Below are 22,908 nucleotides of genomic sequence, written 5' to 3'. Positions count from 1 at the left end.
GAGCCTGTGTGTCTGGAGCCTGTGCTCTGCAACAAGAGAGGCCGCGATAGTGAGAGGCCTGTGCACCGTGATGAAGAGCGGCCCCCGCTTGCCACAACTAGAGAAAGCCCTTGCACAGAAACGAAGACCCAACACAGCCAAAATAAATATAAATTAATTAATAAAAACTCCTACCCCCAACATCTTAAAAAAAAATGCATGCATAGAGACAGGAAGTAGAGTGGCGGTTGCCAGGGACTGGGGAGAGGGGGAAATGGGGATTTATTGTTTAATGGATATAGAGTTACAATTTCATAAGATGAAAAAGTTCTGGAGATTGGTTACACAACAATGTAAATATACTTAACACTATAGAATTGTACACTTAAAAATGGTTAAGATGGAGCTTCCCTGGTGGCGCAGTGGTTGAGAGTCCGCCTGCCGATGCAGGGGATACGGGTTCGTGCCCCGGTCCGGGAAGATCCCACATGCCGCCGAGCGGCTGGGCCCGTGAGCCATGGCCGCTGAGCCTGCACGTCCGGAGCCTGTGCTCCGCAACGGGAGAGGCCACAACAGTGAGAGGCCCATGTACCGCAAAAAAAAAAAAAAAAAAAAAATGGTTGAGATGGAAAATTTTATATTATGTGTATTTTGCCACAATTTTTTTCTTTTTTAAAAAAAAAGCTTTTTATTTTATATCGGAGTATAGTTGATTAACAATATTGTGTTAGTTTCAGGTGTACAGCAAAGTGATTCAGTTATACATATGCATGTATCTATTCTTTTTCAAATTCTTTTCCTATTTAGGTTGTTACATAATATTGAGCAGAGTTCCCTGTGCTATACAGTAGGTCCTTGTTGGTTATCTTTTCTTTTTTTTTGGCTGAGCTGCACGGCATGCGGAATATACTAGTTCACTAGGGATCGAACCCACACCCCTTGCAGTGGAAGGGCAGAGTCTTAACCACTGGACCGCCAGGTAAGTCCCTGGTTATCCATTTTAAGTATGGCATTGTGTACATGTCAATCCCAAACTCCTTAACTATCCCTCCCCCCAACCCTTCCCCCTGTTTACCACAATTTTTTTTAAAAAGAAGAAGCAGGTGGCTTCTTCCTATTTGTCACCTGGACGGGACATAAGGTGGAGAGTGAGCCTCGGAAGGAAATGAAACTCCTCCTGATTACAGCTCCTCAAACTGCAGGCCCTTCCTGAGCTCTCTGCTCATGGTCTGGCCCTCATGTTTCTAGATCTCTGGGCTCTGGCCCTTGTCCCCCAGCTCCCAGATACTGCTCATTTCTCTGAGGAATATGCATGAGGCCTCAGGTGACATTATCACACACACTCACAAAAACCCAACTCAACTAGTTAATTCATTTAAAAAAGCAACTCAGAGACTGGTTGGAAGCAGGGAACTTGGCACAGCCTTGCCGGAGCTGTTTATTTACGGGGAGGGCTATGGGCCCATGAGGTCCTCGGGGCTGCGGTGCAGTGGAGAGTCCAGGACTCCAACTCCAGCTCAGTCACTCTGGGCCTCTCGTTAACTCACCTGGGCTAAGGCCATGGGCCAGGCACCTGAAAGAAAGCATTAGATGTACAGGGCTCTACCTCACTCTCCATAACCCAGCCCCTGATCACAGACACCCCCCCTACCAGGATGGCACCAAGCCTGGGCAGGAGGGCACAGGGGGTGGTCAGGGAAGGGAGAAAAGAGGAACTGGGTCAAGGGCACCTGGGACCTGGCTCCTCACACACAGGAGCCTATACAGGAGGCCCCTCCTGAGGGGCCTGAGGGAATGGTCTTGCCTTGAGAGACCCCAGAAGAGGCAGGAGGATGTGACTGATGAAGGTCAAGGTCAGGTGCAAAGACCAGGGAGGGCAGGGGGCAGGGCAGGAGGTGACAGGAGCACTAAGAGGGCAGGGGACTGATGGGCGGGGCCAGGCTGTTCTCCGCCCCCTGCAGTGCCCTGTGGGGCCCCAGAGGGACCCCGAAGGAGAGGCTGCACTCACCCTGGAGGGGTCTGCTTCACCCAGACATGATGTGCTTGACAAAGGCTGGGAAAGAAGACAGAAATCAGCCACTGCACTTGGCCCCTCTCAGCCCCTTAAACCTCTTCTCCCTGCCCTATACCGCCTGACCTCAAACCTTCCCAATACCCTTTCTTCAGATCATGATTCTTTCCCCCATTTAGGGTTGATGGGGAGAAGGTGGAAGGAAGGAAGCGACATAACCACCGCTCTGTGTCCATTCTCTGTGCTGGTACTTGACACAGATGAAATGAGCTACATTATCTCTGCCAATCCCCGCAACCTTGGGAAAGGGGCCAGCCTCACCCCATTGCTCAGATGAGAAAACCAAGGCTCAGAGAAGGTAAGTGACTTGCTCAAGGTCACACAGCTGGTATATCACAGAGCTGTCTCCGAAATCCGTGCCCCTTCCATTACACCATGATGTTCACTCCCAGGAGAGAAAAAGAACAATATCCACTGGGAGCTCACCAAAGCCCATGGGGTGCACATATTCCCTAGCCCCTGCATCTGTTCTGTTCTGCAGCCCAGCCCAGCCCAAACTGTACCCAACCCCCCATCCCTGCGTGACCGGGGAAGTGCAGCATGAGCCGATACCTTCGTAATTGATGCAGCCATTGGCATCCTCCTGCCCTGCTAACAGCTGCTCCACTTCAGCCTCAGTCATCTTCTCTCCTGGGGCGGGAGACAGTGGGCACTTAATTACAGATGGGCAAAGGAGGCACAGGCCAAACCCAAGCACCCCCTTGAGTCTGATGGCTCAAGACTTCCTGGATGTAGGAAGTGGCCATACCAAAGCTTCCCCAGAGGCTTTGGAGGGTGGAGCCAAGGGTCTTAAGGCCCTTCCTAGTTCCCAAGGCCTCTCCCTCTGGCTACAGCCACCAGTGGGTGAGCAGACCAGGGCCCCAGTGACTGAGGCAAAGACAAGGACAGGAGCCCTGGGTCCCACCTCTCAGGCCTCACTCCTGCTCGGCCAGCCTGCTCTCCTCTCCTTCCCACCCTGCTGAGCAAACCCAGCTGGGGAAGCAAGAGAGGCCTGGATCAGGATGTGATCCTCAGGACGCAGGGACCCCCATGTCTCCCCAACATATGCCACTCGGGCACTTCCCACGCCTCTGTTCCCCCTGTCCTTGGGCTCCACCTCTGCCCAGCTGGCATACCCAGGGTGGCGAGGACGTGGCGAAGCTCGGCGCCCATGACCGTGCCGTTGCTCTCCTTATCAAACACGCGCAGCCCCTCCACGAAGTCCTCGTAGGTGCCCTGCTCCTTGTTGCGGGAGATGTGCTGCAGGATGGGCAGGAACGTCTCAAAGTCCAGCATCTTGGCATTCATCTCTTGCGGCGGGGACGGGGAAGGAAAGGGAATTCGACGTGAGCTCGAGGGAGCAGAGGGACGGGAGGGGTCTCAGCCGGCTCTGCCAGGCTAGCCCGTCCCTGGCAGCACCCAGAGCTCAGCCGCCGCCACTTCTGGGTGGGGCACCCCGTCAGCAATCCCGGAGGGCTCAGAGGCCCGGGAGCCAGGCAGGAGCTGGCTCTGGGCACGCTTCTCAGTGAAAGGACTAGGGCAGGAGGGAAAAGTGACCGTGACTCCACCCAGACCTCTGAGCTCCAGGTGGCCAGTGGGGCAGGGAGCTGAGGTGGCAGCAGTAGGATTTGAGGGGCCCCAAGGGCCACACAGCACAGGCCTCACATTCACAACTTAGACTTCTGATGCGTGACAGACTCCCAGTCACAAGGGTAAACTGACAAAATTGCAAAAAGAAAATTGTGCATAACTCCAAATTTGGGTCCCATCACTAGACCACAGTGCCTGGAGCAACTCTGAATTAATCATTTTTAAAAATGTGGGATTCTTGTGTGACTAGCACCCTTCTCCCACATTGTCATGTGTTAAAAGCTTTAATTTAATAGAGGTAAACCATTTTTAAATACCCCCAAATGTTGGCATTGCTTTCTTTTATAACCCAGGAACCTCCCACAATGGAAGTGCCCAGATATCTTTCAACCTCTGAGAAGCCCTCCTGACACCGGTAGGCTCCTGGTCCTCTGGTCCTTCTGGCCCACATCCTTCACCCCTCACCGGTGTCTTCACCAGCAAGAGCAGGAGGGGAAGGGTCCAGAACCAAGGAAGGGGGTAGAGCCAAAATGGGGCCCAGGAAGCCTCCAGAGATGGCCCACCCTGGCTGGGGGCTCCTGCCCAGGTCTGCTTGGCCCCGTCCTCTCAGAAGGACATGTGTGTTAGGGCAGCTGTTAACTTGACTGCCATGGTGACAGGTGACATTCATAAATGTTGCCACTTGCACCACTTTCTAAACTCTCATTCACCAAAATCTATCAAATGCAAACGAGTGAAAGAAGCATCATTATAGAGCTAATCTTGGGTCTGCTCTAATTTATATTAAATGAATAATTTGCAATCCTCAATGATCTAACCATCATTAGAAACAGGACAGCTCAGTGCTGTGACACCTCGACCACAATTTGCTGGTGGGGAAGAAGGGGGCGCTGGTCAGTTATCAGCTTCCCTCCAAGCTTCCCTGCCCCACGTCCCTGGCACCCTCGGTGTCAGAGGAAGACACTGAAGAAGTAGAATGTCGCTCCTGCTTCCCAGGAGCTCCCGCCTTCATGGGGAAAACAAGAACGAGCCCAAGTCACACCCTTCGAGGGTCAACTAAGTGCCAGGCGCTTCCAGGTAATTCTAGCAATGGGAGGAGGGTAACCTGGGCAGGGTAGGTCGGTCTTGAAGGGAGAGAGCCCCAGGCGCGGCGGGGAGACACCACGAGGCCCACGCTGACCTTCCGGCTTGGGCTTGCCCAGGACGCGCAGCACCTCGGCGTTGGTGGGGTTCTGGCCCAGGGCCCGCAGCACGTCCCCGCACTGCCCGTAGGTGATCTTCAGCTCTCCAGTCGGGGTCCGGTCAAACAATGAAAAGGCCTCTTTGAACTCTGCAGAGAAAAAACTGGCTGCAGCCCCCGGTGCCAAGCGAAGGCGGTGGCTGGGGGCTGATCGGCTTCCACCCGCGCTGAAGAGCATGTCAGTGTGGTTGATAAAATATTTCAGTATTTCCCTGCAGCCATCATCCCAGCCGCTCCCTGCAACCCATCCCCACCCCATCTTCTGACAACTAAAGAAGCATCCTGGAGCCCCACAACCTGTTCCAGCGCTGGGCCTGGGATCTCTTCCATCGATCACTTGTCACATCATTTGAAGTCTCCCCTGCCCCCGCCCCTCCCATCCACCCATCCTTCTCTTTGCAGGTGAGGTGGCTGACTGTTGAAAGAGGCAGGGAAGTGAAAAGAGCACTGGCTGAGGAGTCCTGATTCCTGGGTTCTCCTCTTGGCTCTGCCAAGCAGCACCGGGCTGGCTCTCAGTTTCCTTGCGCACGCGCAGAATGTAAGGCTCCACCCCACCCTCCCCTCCCAGTTACTACGAGTGTCAAAGGAGGTGGCAGTGTGTGGAGGCACTTTGCAAAGTGATAAGACCTGTTCAAAAGTCAGCTAATATCAGTACTGCCTGTTCCAGGCTGAGAGGGGGCTCCCAGGCTGGACAAGGTGACCTGGTGGAAACAGTCAGCCCACCCCAGCTCTACCACTGACCCGCAGGTGGCCTCGGGCAAACTCCTAACTCCCATGGGCCCTCTGTTTCTTAGCTCTAAGTAAGGATACAGTGTCCACCTGTGTGGGCTGCTGGGGGGATTACAAAGCACTCCAAGCATGGTGTCTAGCATGTGGTAAGGGAATCAACAAATGGGGGTTATTATTATATTTCCTAGTTCTGGAGCCAGACTCCCAGAAGGTTCCAGGGCAGGTGTCCAAGGGGCAAGGCTAAATGAAGGCACTCCTGGGCCCTTTGCAAAGAACCTTAATTCCTAATCAATTTGGATTCAACCAACTCGTCACTGGGGATAATATGGACTGGGTATGGCATTGAAATTACCTTATGCTACCACGGTTTACTAAGCAGATTAACAATATAAACCTAAGAAGAATGTGTGAACTACTTAGGAGAAAGCTGCTTTTAATCCTCTCTAAGCACTTTAGAAACACTTATTTCCTTTGATGCTGCATATGGATTATTTACAAATCATTCCACATATCAAAGCAGGTTCCCCAAGACATTTACCTGCCACTCTTTATTAGGCTTTGTATGAATTTCAAAGATATAAAACTGCATGTCTTTCAAATTACTAAATAATTGAATTCAAATTCTGTTTCCATTGCTTAGTAGCTGTGTGACCTTGGGCAAGTAAATATTTAACCTCTATAAACCTCTTCTCTTCTATAAATGGCACCTACCTCATAGGGTCCTTAAATTACATTCAAATACAATACAATAATGTACGTAAAAAACCTTAACTCTGTGTCTTAACACAGAGTAAATTCTCCAAAAATGCTGTTAGTAATCTCTTACTGAGTTTAATCCCAATTTTACCACTTAACTGTGTGATCTTGGCCAGGTCACATAACCTCACTGAACTTTGTCCTCTGTCAAAAGGAACAGCACTGACTTCACAGCTTTGTTAGAACAATTTAATTTTTTTTTAACTTTTAAAGCAATTAGCATGGCTTCTGGCACAAATTCATTGTTCATTAAATATGGTAGTTGAATCTGAACTCAGACTTTTTGATCTTCTCCTAATTCATTCAGAAGAGTGAGGGCAAACTTAATAAAAGTAGGAGTCTCCACTTAAAAGAAGAATGATATTTAATAGAAGGATGGAACAGGAGGGAAATGACAAGGATAATGACCTATGATTTGAGCATTTACTGTGGGCCAGGCTCTGAGCTGATAACTTTGCATGAATTATCCCATTCATCTTTACAAAGACTTTATGCTACAGCTATTATTATCCTCATTTACAGGCCACTGCAGATGTGACTTCCAGCCAACTATTAAGGAAACCAAGTGAGGAAGAGGAGGAGGAGGAAGAGGCCTGCTATGCCAGCTAATGTTCCAGACTGCTGGGAAGGCTGGTATGCACATAAAAACCAAACACTGAAGTCTAGGATAGCTACTAGGAGGAAAACAAGGCCAGTGTGATCTCGAGGTATATGAGAGATGAAGTTCATTGTCCCGGAAGAAACTTCTGAAAGATCTGTAGTAGAGAGCTGCCTGCTAGAGCAGTGAACAATGGTGGTGATCCCTTTCCAGAAGGATATGGAAATATGGACCAGAGAAGGAAGTCAGGACTTAGAATCTAATTCCTATGAGAAAATAAATAGATAAATAAATAAAAGAAATTGGAGCCATATCACCTGGAGATCATAAAGCTAGGAAGGGATTTGATAACTATCTTCAAATAGATGGAGGGTATCTAGAAGATGCTGAATAGAGTCACAGAATTTCTGAATTGAAAAGAACCAAATACCCTCACTTTGCAGATAAGAAAATCCAGGTTTAAAGAAGAGACTTGCTCTAAGTCTCATGGCCAATAGTGGCAGATTTAGGGCTAATATCAAAGTCTCCGGTTGCAGATAATGTTCTTCCCAGCAAAACAGGAGAAAACCATCTTCAGTTTCACCAAAGAGCAAATGAAGAGATAGGAATAAAATTAAAGCAAAAACAATTCCAATCCAACCTAAGCAACAATGCCTTCAAAGTCAGAGGGATGAAAGGCTGGAATGAGTTAGGCCCCAGCCCTGGAAATCTTCACAGAGAAAAGAGGCAACCAGCTGTCTCAGTTGGCATTGACCAGGATTCCCATTTGGGAAATGAAAATTTTTTATCATTAGTTGATTTTCTAGTCCTCATGGGTACCACTGTGTTTGTATATACACTGAGTATATATTTAACTAAAATGCATTAAAATTTATTTTAAGAATTTCACAGCGCTACAAACCATTGATGGAAAGTGAGTGTCCACAGCGTATTGCAAAAATGGAGTCGGACTCAGTTCACTTGTTTCAAAATGCATCTGCCAACTCTCATGCCCTATTGGTGGGTAACTGGCATCACTTTTTTGGAGGGAAACTTGGCAATAACTATTAAAATGCACATATCCTTTGACTCATTGCTAGGAAGATCCCCTGGGGAAAGCATTATTTCCCCCAACTGGAAGCAACCTGAAGGTCTTATCAATGTGGGCCTGATTGGATTAAAAGGTGCATCCACGTGTGAGAATCTATATAACTGTTTAAAAGAATGAGGTAGAACTGTTGGTGTTAAATATAAAAAGATATTTAAATATATTATTAAATAATACGTACTATGTTATCCATTGTTAAACCCAAATATATATTAAATAAAAGATGCAGGACAGTATGCACCACATGACTCAATTTGTATAAACTTTACACATACATACATACATACTGGTTTAACGTTATATATTTTTTTATCAAAGGATACATAGACCTATTAACAATGATTGTTTTGGGGAGAGAGGATCAGTATGAGAGGAAAGCAAGGGGAAAATATTTTTAATTTTCTTTGTTTTTAAGTAGTATATGATTTTTTTTTACCATGTTCATGGATTAGTTTAATTTTTAAAATATAGTCTGTGCTTAAAATCAAGGGGTTGAATCAGGTGACCTTTCAAGGTCCCTTTCAATTCCTATGATTTTATGTCCAGGAGGCATTTGGTGGGGGAAACAAAGGGATAAGTTGCATTGAGGGTGGATCCCAGCTGTAAAGTAGATATCACTTGAAACATTTCATTCTCAAAACACCAGACTCCTACAGAAGAGGGCTGAGGGGCAACAATTAAGTTGGAGGGCGGGAGGTCTCGAGGCTTGTCTTGAAGGTACCTTAATAATACTTATATTAAGTTGAGAAAACAAATTGTCTTCATCTAAGATGGAGAAGGGCTGATGGAGATCACAGGTGGACTAGGGCACCCTCAAGTCACTGCTGGTCCTGCTGCCATTGGGGGGTGAGCATGTTGGCAGACTTCAGGATGCAGGTAGAGGGAGCTGGTAACCTAAGGAGGGCTTTCCAATAACAAACCAGAAATGAGGGCTTCTAAATATCTTGGACAGGAGATTATAGAGTGGAGGAAAAAAAGGCATTTTTGCTGTGCATCTGTTATGTTCCAGGCAGTCTGGCAGAGTAGTTCAGAACTCAAGTCTGGAATCAGATTGCCTGAGTTAGAATCCTGGCTCCACCACCAACTGTCTGTGTGAGACTGGGCAAGCCACCCAACCTCTCTGTGCCTCAGTTTTATCACCTGTAAAGTGGGGTGGTGATAGTCCCTACCTCACAGGGTTGCGGTGAGAATTAAATAAACTAACCCAAGTAAAGTGCTTAAGTAATAACATGTAGTAGGTGAAAGTGAGCAGAGAACACACCTATACTTGCTATTTTGCACAACTGTTTTCCAGTCACGCCTTTGTGTACCCTGACTCAGATACGGGTTTGCAGTGATGAAGATGACGACGGTGATGGTGATGGTGGTGACAGTGATGATGGTGGTTGTGATGGTGGTGATTATGAGGGTGGTGATGGTGATGGTGGCGATTACTATTATGGTGGTGACAACAGCTCCTCCCCAGGAAGCGCAACAGAGAGAGTGTGGTGGGATAGGTGGGGTTGCTAGCACTCACCTTCGATCTGGTCAGCAGTGAAGTCTATCTGTGGAGAGAGACACAGAGGAATGAGGGCTGGGACTGCTAAAGGCTTCCAAAGGGAAGCAGAAGCGGCTTCTGCAGCAATCGGGTCACCTCCAGCAGACACTGATGAGGACGCAAGGAGACTACAGCCTGAGAGTCAAACACCGGCCTCCTGACAACTGGGCCACAATTGACAGGCTGTCAAATAATGCAGCCTCCAAAGCTCTCTCAGCACCACTTGTTAAGTGATGGCTCCAAATGAGAGAGAAAGAGAAACACTCTGAATAACTCTAGAACCCACACTGACTCCCTATTAAAATTCCTTTGGGTCGAATGTAAATTCCATCCCAGCGGCTGTAAACAGCCTTCGCATCCACCCCTTCAGTCTCTCCCCTTTCTACTTGATGCTGGCTTTCAACCCACCTCCTTCAACAAAGCCTTCCCTCACCCCCTCCATCCCAGCACCTCCTTCGGCACACATCCCTCTCAGGCAGGCCCTGGATGCTTCCTAACTGTTTTCCTGTCATGCCTTTATGTGTACTGTGATTCCTTGAAGTCAGGGTCCCAGCAGGGCAGGGAATTTGCCAGAAAATGCCTGGCATAGAGTAGGCACTCAAAATATATTTGTTGAGAGGAGTAAATTTGGGGTTTTCCCCCGTAAATTCAAATCTGAGTACAGAAGAAGAATGTGGAAGGCTCTGAAGATGAATGACAATGAACAAGCATTAGTCATTATTTTAATGTAGGATCTTGCATGTTACTTCATGGTCCTTATCTACCACCACCCCCTCAAATCCCCTCTCCGCTGGTGGTGGTAACCAATCCTGGAGCATCTTCTTTGTGTGCCACCATTCCTCGTCCTGATTCTGCTGTTCTGTGCCCATGCGAGGCTGACCTCGTTAATGAGGACCACTGGAGGTGGCTGGAACGAGCTAGGAGAGCAGGAGAGGAGCTACACCGTGTTGGGAAGAGAACTAGCTGTGCCCAGGTATGGACTTTGCCGAAGGAGTAGGGGAGGGTTCGTCAGAAAGTTAAAGAAACCCCCTAAATGGGGTAAAGGATGCTTTGAATGAACCCTCTGGGGAACGGTGCAGGTTGCCTTACTTTGCTATGCTTTAAGCCCCAGGATTAACCGTGTAAGAGAAATTAGTATAACAACATAACATCTGAATATATGGTCATAACCACACACATTGGGCTTAAGTTTACTTTTGCTCTATTTTTGAGCAAAGAATCTTCTAAGCAAAGGAACTGGGTAAAGTATAATAATAGTGAAAATAGTCTTCATGAAAAATACCTAATTTTTTTTTCCTCTTTAAAGCAATTTCAACAACTCCCAGAACTGGAAAATCCAGACATGGAAAAGAGAATTGCAACCAGATGTGAGAAATTGGGGAAGGTGGGTGGATGGAGGGAAGTGATAGGCCAAAGAGAAGGAACTCGGATGATACCACTAGGCAGCTCTTATCCAGACTAGGCTGTCCCACGGGAACAGTGCGTTATCAGAACAAATCAGAAATCCAGGTTTCCTGAAGGGGGAGATGGTCAGCTTTTCTTGCTAGGCTTTGCCCAGAGAGGGAGCGATGTATGACCTAGAAAACCTTCAGGTACTTTCAAGGTCTTACCCTGTGCCTCAGTTTCCCCAGAGTGTCCCATCTCTTGGCCAAGCCAGTTCTGCTTAAATTCCGCCCCTTGTAGGGACTACCATAGATCAACCCCAGGGTTCTGGGCACAGTGGCAGGGTCTCCCAGGGCTGTGGGTACTAGGAAGTATCCTGAGAGGGCCAGGGAGGGTCATCCAGTTAGAGCTCTGGGGGCTAGTTTCTCTTCCTCTTTGTCACAGAACCAGGTCCTGAGCTCTAATTTTGATCTGATTCCTCACCACCCCCAGCCCTGCCCTGAGGCTGATATACCCAAGGGCCCACCACTCCCAACCTGCTATTAATAGCCCTTCATACCAGTAGCCACTTGACCTCTTACATTCTGGTGCCAAAGCTTAAAACTGCTTCAGTCTCCAGAGGCCTCTGACCCCCTCCTTCATTGGCCCATCCCCTACCCTTTCCATTCCTTAAGCAGCTGGGCCAGATAGCTGGGAGGCCTAAAATGACTGAGTCAGCAGGCAGGGTCTACCCCAGCTCCAAGGAGAGGAGCCTCTCAGGGTGAGGGGAGCGCGGTGGGGCAGAGAGGGAGCCTGGCCCAGCTCCTACACCAGGTTAGAGGGAGGGTCTCGGCCTGGGCTAGGCTAGGCCACGGCATGCTCCAGATAGGAGCCCAGGCTAAGGACACAGAAGGAGGGGTCCACCTGGGTGGGGAAGAGGAGAGAGAAGCAGGCTCTTTTCATTTTATCTAGGGCCTCCCTGCCCTCACCACCCACCCAGCGCAAGGGTCTTTGCAGGTGAAGCCTTTCCGAGACCCCAGCACCCAGAGGGCAGTGCTCCCTCACTCTTCATATCACCTACTCCAAGTTACACTGGAAGTTATCGTTCTGTGTCTGTTCTCCATAAGATGTCACACAGTCTTTTTTACTTCACTATGGTGGTCCCCACAGTGCCTTAAAGAAAGTTTTGATGGTTGGTTGGTTGTACCGCCCTGCCATTCCCAACTTTGCTGGACAAATTTGGGATGACAGAGCAGGGCTTCCTCAGGCAGAGCAGAAACCTGTTCTTGAGGGGAAAAGCCTGCAATCCAAAATAGCCCTCACCAGCCCCAACACCTGCTCCACGCCCCATGAGACTGCGAGCGGGGGATGGACACCCCAGCCCTCACCCCGGTCCAGCCTCCATGAAGTAGATCTCTGAGCTCCAGGGCAAAGAGGGTCCTGAATGTCAGCCCCACCCCCATCCCAGTGGCTGAGGCTCACTTACCTTTACACTCTTGGGATCAAAGGCAGGTTCCTTGGGAGGCTCAGGAGGTGGGGCAGAGGCCGGGGCTGGGGCTGGGGCTGCCTTGGCCGCTTCCTTCTTAGGCTCAGGCTTCTTGGGAGGCATGTTGTCTTGCTGGGCTCTTCCGCAGAGGTGGGACCTAGGAAGGAATCAAGAGATGCGGCGCCCAGGAGATGAGACGGGAGACTGGGCTGCCTCCCGCCCCTTTTATCCTGGGCAGGAGCCCCCACGGAGGGGCTGGGTGATCGCAAGAGCAACTGCTGCTGACTATAAAAGGAAGAAACACCAGCAGGGTACAGCTGACAACTGTATATTGTCACCAGGTTTGGGGCTACCAGCCCCCTCCCCCTCCCCCTCCCCCCACACCTCACACTCCTCAGGACCTCCACCTCTGGGTCAGGCTGACCCCTTCCTGCCAATCAGTGGACACCCAGAGGGGCCAGGGAAACAGACCCTCTCAAAAATGCCAGAGTCCAGCCAGAGAGATGAGCTGACTTGAGCAGTTGATAACCCTCACACAAAGCCCAGGGGAGGGCGAGGCTTTTTTTAGTCCCTCCTGAACAGAGGCAGCCCACTGCACATTCCTTTTAAGCCAAGATCCTTTAAGCTGAGAGCCACTGTGGGGCCTCAGCTCTGCCCTGAGGTTCAACTCTCCGGCCTGGCACCCTGAAGCAACAGCTGGTCCGGCCAACTCACACTGTCCCACACCCTCCCAATCCAAGGGTAAAACCCTGCATCTCCCAGAGCAGGCTCCCCGGGAACTGCACAGACCTTAAATCCCTGGGTCCACCCCACAACTTCAATCATTCATTCAACAAATATTGAGCATGTAACTTGTGCCGTGGAGCCAGGGTGAGAAGCAGAGAGGTTGGCTGAAAGTCGATGAGACTGAAGGTAAGGAAACTTGGGTCTCGTTTTTATATACTGTACCTCTAACTCATTCTGTGCCCCCTGGATGTGTGTGTGTGTGTGTGTGTGTGTGTGTGTGTAGTACTTACTGTGTATCAGGCACTGGTAGTTAAGTGCCATTCATACAAAATCTCCTTAAATCTTCACTGCAGTCCTATAAGGTTGATATTATTACTCCCATTTTACACATGAAGAGGTTGAGACTAAAACTGGTCAAGTAACAAGGCCACTCAGCTAATTAGCTATAAACTGGGATTAGAACCCAGGTGTGTCTGATTCTAAACTTTGTGCCTGAATCATTGATATTATAATCCCATGGTGGGGGGGGACACGTATATATTTGTGGGTTCATCAGATAGGTCAGAATGAATACCACTAAAATGTTAACAGGAGACACCCCTAAGGACTCAAAGGGTAAGGACAGGAGGATGACAGCAATTTGCAGTTTTTACTTTTTTCACTTCCTGTATTAACAGAAGTCTTTACAACAAGCATGTACTGTTTTTATTTTTCTTTTAAAGTTGAAAGTCAAAAAAAAATGTTCAGAAAAACAACAACAAAAAGCTTATCCACTGCACAGAATTGCTTTGAACTGAATTGTATGGCTCTACATTTCAGAGGATGAAGAGAAATAAAGCTGAGAGAAACAGAAAAGTCACTTTGCCTTTCTAGGTTCAGTTCCCTCTCCCATAAAACAAGATTGCTAGGGACTTCCCTGGCCATCTAGTGGTTAAGACTTCACCTTCCAATGCAGGGAGTGCAGGGTTCCATCCCTGGTGGGCGAACTAAGATCCCACATGCCTCGCGGCCAAAAAAACAAAACATAAAACAGAAGCAATGTTGTAACAAAGTCAATAAAGACTTAAAAATATACATTAAAAACAAACAAACAAAAAAAACAAGATTGCTAGACCACATAACGCCTGGTGCCCTGGAGCCCACATCTGCCCATTCTCTGGGTTCCCTAAGCACAGGCTCCAGGTCCCACATCTTTCAGAGCCAAAAGGGCCGTTAGAGATCGTCTCATACCGTCTGGTGTGACAGGTGAGGAATCTAAGGCCCAGGAGACTTCGGAGCTACGGCGAGACATTCAGCTCTTCACAGGCGGAGCTGCGCCAGCTAAGCCCGGCTGGCTGCTCGTGTGCGATGCTCCTACACCACCCTGCCCCTCCTGTACCCTGTACGTGCTCTCGCCACCGGTGAGCAGAGAAGCTCAAAGAAAACTGAGGCAGGAAAGAGGGGCAGGTCTTGCCCAAGGGGACCCTAGAGCAAGACCAGGAAGCAAACCCTAGGCCAGTCCTGGTCCTGGGCTGGTCCGTCAGCTCCTTGGCTCTTTTCCCTTCCCCCCTTCCCCTCTCCAGCCTTCTCTTCCTTCCGACTCCTCGTCCCCTGTTCCCGCGTGTCTCTGCTTGCACCCTTCAGTATTCCCCGGCTGTTCTCCCCCTGACCACCTCCTTCCCCAAGGTGGTTGCGGGCTCAGTTTGTTGGTGATGAGGAAGGAGGAAAGAGGAAGCCCAGCCTCTCCTCTTTCTCTACCCCCACCTGCATCCCCTTCCTGGACTAGGTGCAGAGATACCCACACTGTAGAGAGCTGCAGGCCAGAAGCTGCAAGAACCAGACACTACTAATCCTGACTGCCAAGCCGCTTCCCCTCTCTGGGGCCCAGCTTCCTCATCTCTAAAGTGAGAGATAATCAGGAGCTTTCAATGTGTTCAACAGACACCTAAGGCTTCCTTAGCTTGCTTCTGGCGGTCAGGGACACAGAGGGGCCAGGTCTTGGGGCTCCCCCATCCCCTGCCACTTCAAACAGCACCACTCCTAGGTGTTTTATATACTGGAGATCCCATGGTCATTCGTAGGAAATAGTTCCATGGTTTAATAGTTCAAAAATAACCAGCGAATGAGATGTTGAATGGAAAAACAAGGTATTCTAATCATTCTATGAAGAAATATGATCCCCCAAAGACAGGAAGCTGTAACTCTGTCTTTTCCTTTCTTTTCTTTTTCTTTCTTTCTTCTTTCTCCTCTTTTTTTTTTTTTTTTTTTTTTTAATTCTAAAGCGAAACAAAATATCCAGACTGCTTGGGAACAGAGCTCTGAGGTTAGAAAACTGGGAACGCAGAATGGGGCTGGAGGATCTGAAAACATGGAAAGAGTGTGGACTTTAGAGGCAGACAAGCATAGGTCTGAATCCTGGTTTTGCCATTTCTAAATCTTGGGCCCAGGACCCTCGGGACCTTTAACAGTACACATTTCCTTCTCAAGTTGTTGTGAGATTTGTATGAAATAATGTTAGTTAGACACCACAAACCATCTCTGGCATATAGGAAACAATCATAGCTGTCCATTTCACTTTGTTTTCCGAGCCAGAGGAAGCTAGAGGTGTGCTCTGGTGTCTCAGGTTTCCAGGAAGGAACACCAGGAGAAGGGCCCACAGGAGGGAGGGACTAATAAGGTGGCTGTGGCTAATTTGATGGTAAGGTGTGGGTTTAGGAAGGAGAAAGAGGTGGAAGGGAATGGGGGAGGGGAAGGGCAGCAGCTGGTACCCACAGTGTGAAATATTTGTGACTCAGAAAGCATGTAACTAACTGGTCCCTAGGGCCCAGCAGCCTGCCTGTCAGCGACACTCAGAGGAGGAACCTGCCTGCCTGAAACCTCAGTGGGGGAGGAGATGCTCCTCAAATCAGTTTCTGATTCTCTTTAAGCAACCCCAGCTAAAAAAGTGGCTGGCACTTCAGAAGCTACTGGAGGGGAGCTGTGGTTTCCCAGAAGGAGCTGTGTCGAGAATCAAGATACCCGACGCTAGCCTTGCTATACTAAAACCCACCATGCCCACAGTTCATGAGACCCCCAGGAACTGGAGTCAGAGCTTTCACTTTCTTATGGTCCTCATTCTGCTGCACGGCCACTGACTTTCACCTTCCAATTTCATCCACCTACAGTACCCTTCACAGGACCTAGGGCAGGGTTGACCAATCAGAGCAAAGGGAAGGAAGAGAGACGGAAGGAAGAGGCAGAAGTATAAAGAGGCAGGCATAGTAGCAGGTACTGGTAGCCTAACTACTGCCTCTGGGGAGGCATCGAGTGGTCCCCAGCCAGAGCTGCTCCAGCCACTTGAATGCTGCCACTGGAAGAACCTCACACTCAGTAGATGGAAAACGCAGAACAGAATTTCACACCAATCAGCTTACACCACATGTCAAATCTGGACAAACGCACAGAAGAGAACTGACATCAGCCCTCCTTTGGGCTGGGCTTCCACACACTCACGCGTCCTCCTCCCTTCACCTCTAACCATGTAGGGCCTGTGTCCTGCCTGCCTGGGATCAAATGATGCTGACAGCATGCCTGGCTGTTAATGCTTTGCTCTTGTCACCTCCCCCCACCTCTTCCAGACAGTGTCTCATAAGCTAGACATCATGGGGCAAAGCCCTGGCCAATACTACATTTATATGTCTCTGTAGAGGACACTGGGTAAATCAGGCTCTGCCGCAAGGCAGAGGTTAAGAGGGCCCACTCAGGAGTTAGGAGTTCTGGGTTAGAGTCCTGATTGATTTGTCCATTAGGCAAGCTAGTTAACTTCTTTCTGTCTCAGTTTTCCCGTCTGTAAAATGGGGCTGCTAATATAACCCACAGGGTGATTGTAAGGATTAAATGAGTTAGTACAGATGCTGCACTTAGAGCAGGGTCTAGCACAAGGCAAGTACTCAAAATCCTTAAGCTTGACTGAACCAGCGTGACTGCTGCTCCCTCTCCCAAGGTCAACTGCAAAAGAATCATAAACAGAAAATACCAAGAAATGAAGAAAACTGTGAGATACCCCTTGAGTGAAGGGGGGCCCTGTTTTGAACTGGTGTGGTATGTGGTAAAGGGGTGGCTTTGGTTTACGGCAGGAGGTGGCCAGGCATGGCTGTGGAATGATAAAAAAAGAAGAGAATCTCTGGGGTTCTCACCTGTCTTTTCCTCCACCAGTGTCTTAGAACAAACAGTGATGTGCCATCACATTCATGACTCAAACCGCTGATCCAGGTGCTGGTAAGAGTAACATCAGGGCACTGAAGACGCACTGTGCTTGTGAGCAGCCAATAAAAAATAGGAGGGGAAACTGAACTTTGGACAGTTGTTTCCCCTCCTCATCCCCTAAACTCTCATAGCAGGAGAACTGCAGTCTAAGAAGTACTTCCCCTAAGGTTGCTTCTACCTTGGGAGGTGGGGGCAAAAGGTCAAGCTACTTGACATGAGGAGTTATTTAGTGAGGTTGGGTCTGACTGACTTGGGAGTTTTGGTGCTTCAGGTTCTCAGTCTTACGGCTCATTCACCCCGACCCTCACCCCCTGAGCTAAATGTCACTGGTACACATGTTGAACAGAGCAACTTATGTGCCCATGGCCCAGATAACAAGACAGGTGAGGAACACAACTAATTCAGATGGATACAACCCACTTGATTACAGATTGTACCTTAAGTAGAAAGATGACAACAGATAGACCAAGATTTTAAAAGTAGCTTAATAAACATGCTAAAAGAGATGAACATATTACCAATATGACACCAGAACAAGAAAACATAAAGAAGAACCAAACAGAAACATCACATATAGAAAATTATAATAGTTGAAATAGGAGGGACTTCCCTGGTGGCGCAGTGGTTAAGGGTCCGCCTGCCAGACACGGGTTCGATCCCTAGTCCGGGAAGCATCCACATGCCGCGGAGCAACTAAGCCCGAGTGCCACAACTGCTGAGTCTGCACTCTGGAGCCCTCAAGCCACAACTACTGAGCCCATGTGCCACAACTACCGAAGCCCGCGCACCTAGAGCCTGTGCTTCACAGCAAGAGAAGCCACCGCAATGAGAAGCCTGCTCACCGCAACCAAGAGTAGCCTCCACTCGCCACAACTAGAGAAAGCCCACGTGCAGCAACGAAGACCCAATGCAGCCAAAAATAAATAAATAATTTTTTTAAAAATAGTTGAAATAAGAAAAGCAACTTTAGTAAAACAAGCAATATGTTAGGTATAAAAATAACTAAAATAGAGCACACAATAGATATGAAAAGTAGCAGACTGGACACAGCTGGGAAACGTATTAGGGAATTGAAAGACAAAAGAGAGAATGTCTCCCAGAAGGGAAAAAGAAAGGCAAAGAAATGGAAAAGCTGGGACTTCCCTGGTGGTCCAGTGGTAAAGAATCTGCCTTCCAATGCAGGGGACATGTGTTCGATCCCCGGTCGGGGAACTAAGATCCCACAGGCCACGGGGAAACTAAGCCCGTGTACCACAACTACTGAGCTCGCGATCCTCAACAAGAGAGCCCACGTGCTGCAAACTAAAGAGCCCATGCACTCTGGAGCCCTCACGCCACGACTAGAGAGAGAAAAAAATCCCACACGGCACAACTAGAGAGAAGCCCGCGTGCCACAGTGAAGAGCCCGCACCACAATGAAAGATCCTGCACGCCTCAACAAAGACCCCTCATGCTGCAACTAAGACCTGATGCAGCCAAAAAATAATAATAATTTTAAAAAAAGGAAAAAATAGAAAAGCTAAGAAATATGGGGGATAGAAGGAGTACCGCTTTGTGATTTAGAAGGGCAATCAAGCTGAGTATACATCTGAAAGAAATCTCACATGAATTCATAAGGTACATGAACAGGATGTCTGCAGCATGATTTGTGGTAGCAGGAGTTGGAAGCAATCTGGGTCTCCGTCACTGGGAATGCCTGGGTAAGATGCACCATGCACCATGAAAGAGTGTGTAGCAGTTAGAAGCAAAGGATTAGACGCATACACAGAAGAAACATAGTGATAAGTAAGAAATTGAATGAGGTATAAGCCACGATAATATTTCTATAAATTAAAAATATATACATACAATCTCACTGATATCGTATTGTATATGAACAAGCTAAAATTGAAGCTCCAAGGAAAGAAAATGCTTATTTGCGACTTAGCTAGACAGGTACAAGAATTTATGCTAAAACTGAAACTTCTCATAATGCAAATCAATACACATTTTTCTAACATAAACACACAGGATATTTTAATTGTAATCAACAGTGATATGTAAATTGGCTGCAAAAATGACAAGAAAAGTTTAAATGTTTTGCTGGTGTTAATAAATCTTAGAGTTGCTTTCCAATTTATGCAGTATCTCTTTGAATTTCATATTAATAATACTGATTGACACAAGAATTGGTAAATTTACTTAACTTGCACATAGTTGTGAAACTGACATGCTTTTGCTTCAAAGTCAAATCAATTCTAAAATGAAGCAATTTTTTCAATTTGGATTCAAATATTAAAAGAAAATGATTTTTTTGGTATTTGATTCAGGTACTGGAAAATTTTAAAGTATGTTTGGAACAACTCATGTACGTGAATCTACTTTTCAACTGTGAATTTTATGGAATCTAAATACAGATCAAATATTTATGATGAAAATTTAGTATTCAAATTGAGATAATGCTATAAGAGTAAAACACACACTGGATTTTGAAGACTTAGGACCAAAAAAAAAAAAAGAACGTAATATATCTCATTAGAAATTTTTTATTGATTACATCTTGAAACAACATTTTGGGTACACTAGGTGGAATAAAATATATTAAAAATCTTAAAATACATGCATACTAGAAACATTACCTGTTATTCAAGAACACATACAAACAAAAGAAATACACATTAAAAATATCTGATGGTTGCCTAATGTTGTAATGTTGAGCGTAGTTTAGATGGGAAGGGTAATGAGATAAAAGGGAATAAATAAAGAAAGAAAGAAGAGAGGGCTTGCATGAACCATTGATGAAAGAGGGCCATAAATCAAGGAGAGTGATTAACTCTCCTCTGTATCTAAGATTCCTTGCCACCAAGGAAGGAGGAAAAAAGCAATGAGTCACCTGAAGTCTCAGAGACCCTTAAGGCCCAGAGCACCCAAGGTAAAGGCAGAAAAGGAGTAGAAAGGTGTCTAAAATCAAAATTTCAAGGACCATGGTAGCACCGGCTCTCAGAGCACTTAAATCATGTCCTCAAACTTCGTTTCCTTGGCTGTTTTAGTTCAGGTGGAGAGTGCTACATATGCTTGGCCTCATCACTCAACAGTCAGCCTAAATGGTTGAAGCTATTTTCTGTGCTGAGATCAAGGCAGTGCCGCCTGGTGACGTATCTGCGAACTGAACTGTGGGAGGAGGATGCTGCGGGGGCCCAACGACAGGTGTGTTAGAGTCTGCCTGAGGACCGAAAGCAGAGCGCAGGACAGCTGGTGTTTGGCAAAGTGATTTACAGATGAAAAGCAGCAGAGAGCAAGCTGGAATCCTCACCAGTCATCCAAACTGCATTCTCCCAGACATCCTGACAGCTGCAAGGGGCTTTAGAGACGCAGAGAAAAGGGGGTGACTTGCCCGAGGTCACACCGTGAGTCACGGCAGACCTGGGACAAGAACCCAGGACACTAAGGCGACAGTGGGAGCTGGAATTGCTGATAGGGGTTCCCTCTGGGAGATACCTGGCCCCCAAGGGAGCATGGAAGCAAGCAGGCATCTATGAAAGAGCTGGCCTGGCACCTACAGCATGGATGGCTCTCAGTAAGGAGGAGGTGATTCAAACTCCTAGCAGGCACTTGTTCTCAGCATTTGGGGATGTGCTTTCAATGCTAAAGATGATTCTCTTTTCTCAGTTTCCCTTTCCACCAGCTTCTTCTTTTACTTCTTGAATTCTGACTTCCCCCCCTAGCACTCCATTGGTGACTTGTCTGTGGCTAGATCTGTGGTCTTAGATATCTCTAGGCCTTCTCTGCTGTACTTACAACACCAAAGATGTCACTGACCCTCCTCTCCTTGATCTCCTTTATCTACATTACTTTCATTCACTCATTCAACTAACACCTAATGACCACCCAGGTACGTGTGCAGGTACGTTTACTAAGATGAGTGAGAGGCCTCCGCTGGCCCCAAGGAGCTCACTGTCTGGTGTGGAGGATGCAGATATATGAACAGAGTTTTAATATAATGATAAATAGTCTCACAAAGGTTTTACAAGGTATAGCATAACCCCAAAAAGAAAGCATTTAGTTCTACCTGAAAAATCTATATCTCCAGTGCCAGCTTCTTTCTTAAATTGTTGAAGCTTCACATTTTCAATTGACCTTTGGACACTTCTCACCTGAGGCACTTCAAACTCAGTATGTTTTAAACCTAGCTTATCACCTATCTCCCAAATCAAATATTTGTGACACAAAAACAAACCAAGAATAATAACAAAGTCTATTTAAGACCACTATGGTGTATACTCAAGACTGGAATAAATAAAGTCTGTGTTTAATCCATTGCTGTGCAACGTATTTCGAGAACAATGAAAGTCTCTCTAGAAACCAGAAAAGGGAGAAATAAAGAATCTATTATTTGATTGGTGTCCTCTCCAAATGATACAGATATTTTTTGTCTAGCAGTCAGACATATATGTCCCTTCTGAGGAAAAGTAGATAATAGCCAGCAAGATCATTCAATTAGCTCTTTTGGTTTGAAGTCTATAGTCACCAAGCTGCCTTCCGGTTAGAATCTTAGTGCCCTCAGGAGAAGGAATTGAATAAGAATATTTCTCACTATAAATGAGTAATTCAGAACCATTTCCATTTTCCATCTTTTTTTCAGATTCAACCATCTAGGATCCTATCGTAATAGAAATTTAGAGTTGCCTAGACTCCCTAGCAGCCTCTCTGCTGCTTTCCTGGTCCCTACTCTCTCCTCCAATTCACACAATCCTCAGCTGTTAGCATAATCTTTCTCAAATTCCATTCTCATGAGGTCACTCCCCAGCTCAGTCACCACCAGCAGCTCCCTTGGTCTATTTTATCAGTCTAAAGTCAGCAGCCTGGAACCCAAAGCTTATCAACTGTCCCCAACACCATCATTTCAACCAAGTTTATACAGCCTCCGCTCCAAACAAGCTAATTTGCTTACCGTTGATCTCTTTCCCTTTGAGTCTGCATAGCCCTCCTAGCCAAGATGCATCTTCTGATTAGCCTCAACACTTCAGACACTGCCTAGACTTTAAATCCCTCAAGGACGTGTAGGCAAGGCCAGCATGTTCTCTGGGTCCAGAGAGGGGGAGTCAAAAAAGCATCAAGTTATGACCAATAAGAGATAAGTTAAGTGGTCAAATAATTCAATCATCAGATATTCCAAAAATGTTTACAGATTTATAATATTTTAATATCTCTTCATATTTGTACAGGGCATTGTGCTAGGTGGTGGGGATATCATGGAGAGTCAAAGTCCCTGCCTTCGAGGAACTTACAGTAAACAAATATAATTAAAATTACCATACATACTATTGAAGGAAAAGAATGATGACTCTGTGAGAGAGAACAATAGGATGGAGCTAATTCGAAAAGATACATGCGGGACTTCCCTGGTGGTGCGGTGGTTAAGAATCCACCTGTCAATGCAGGGGACACGGGTTCGAGCCCTGGTCCGGGAAGATCCCACATGCCGCGGAGCAACTAAGCTGTGCACCACAGCTACCGAGCCTGCGCTCTAGAGCCCGCGAGCCACAACCACTGAGCCCACGCGCC

At 47.3% G+C, this 22,908-nt stretch overlaps 1 protein-coding gene across 5 annotated transcripts in view; it reads right to left on the bottom strand.

Annotated features, from left to right (window-relative positions):
- Positions 1 to 1,378: 1,378 nt before the first annotated feature.
- Positions 1,379 to 22,908, bottom strand: part of MYL4 (myosin light chain 4) — a 29,872-nt gene continuing 8,342 nt past the window's right edge. For 2 of the 5 annotated variants that reach the window (XM_028498260.2, XM_024130308.3), the window contains exons 2-8: positions 12,415 to 12,571; positions 9,546 to 9,573; positions 4,800 to 4,949; positions 3,166 to 3,339; positions 2,603 to 2,680; positions 1,988 to 2,032; positions 1,379 to 1,552 (exon numbers count right to left, since the gene is read on the bottom strand). In XM_028498260.2, coding sequence (XP_028354061.1) covers positions 2,004 to 2,032; positions 2,603 to 2,680; positions 3,166 to 3,339; positions 4,800 to 4,949; positions 9,546 to 9,573; positions 12,415 to 12,537 — 582 coding nt within the window. In that variant the 5' untranslated portion in view covers positions 12,538 to 12,571 and the 3' untranslated portion in view covers positions 1,379 to 1,552; positions 1,988 to 2,003. Of the gene's footprint in view, positions 1,553 to 1,987; positions 2,033 to 2,602; positions 2,681 to 3,165; positions 3,340 to 4,799; positions 5,119 to 9,545; positions 9,574 to 12,414; positions 12,572 to 12,798; positions 12,960 to 22,908 lie in introns of those variants that run through there. The other 3 variants (XM_028498258.2, XM_028498259.2, XM_055089870.1) reach the window with 3 other exon arrangements.

This window comes from Physeter macrocephalus, chromosome 14, assembly GCF_002837175.3.
Source record: "Physeter macrocephalus isolate SW-GA chromosome 14, ASM283717v5, whole genome shotgun sequence".
Lineage (NCBI taxonomy): Eukaryota > Metazoa > Chordata > Mammalia > Artiodactyla > Physeteridae > Physeter > Physeter macrocephalus.
Note: the sequence above shows the minus strand (reverse complement) of the source record. Positions and strands in the feature narration are given on the sequence as shown.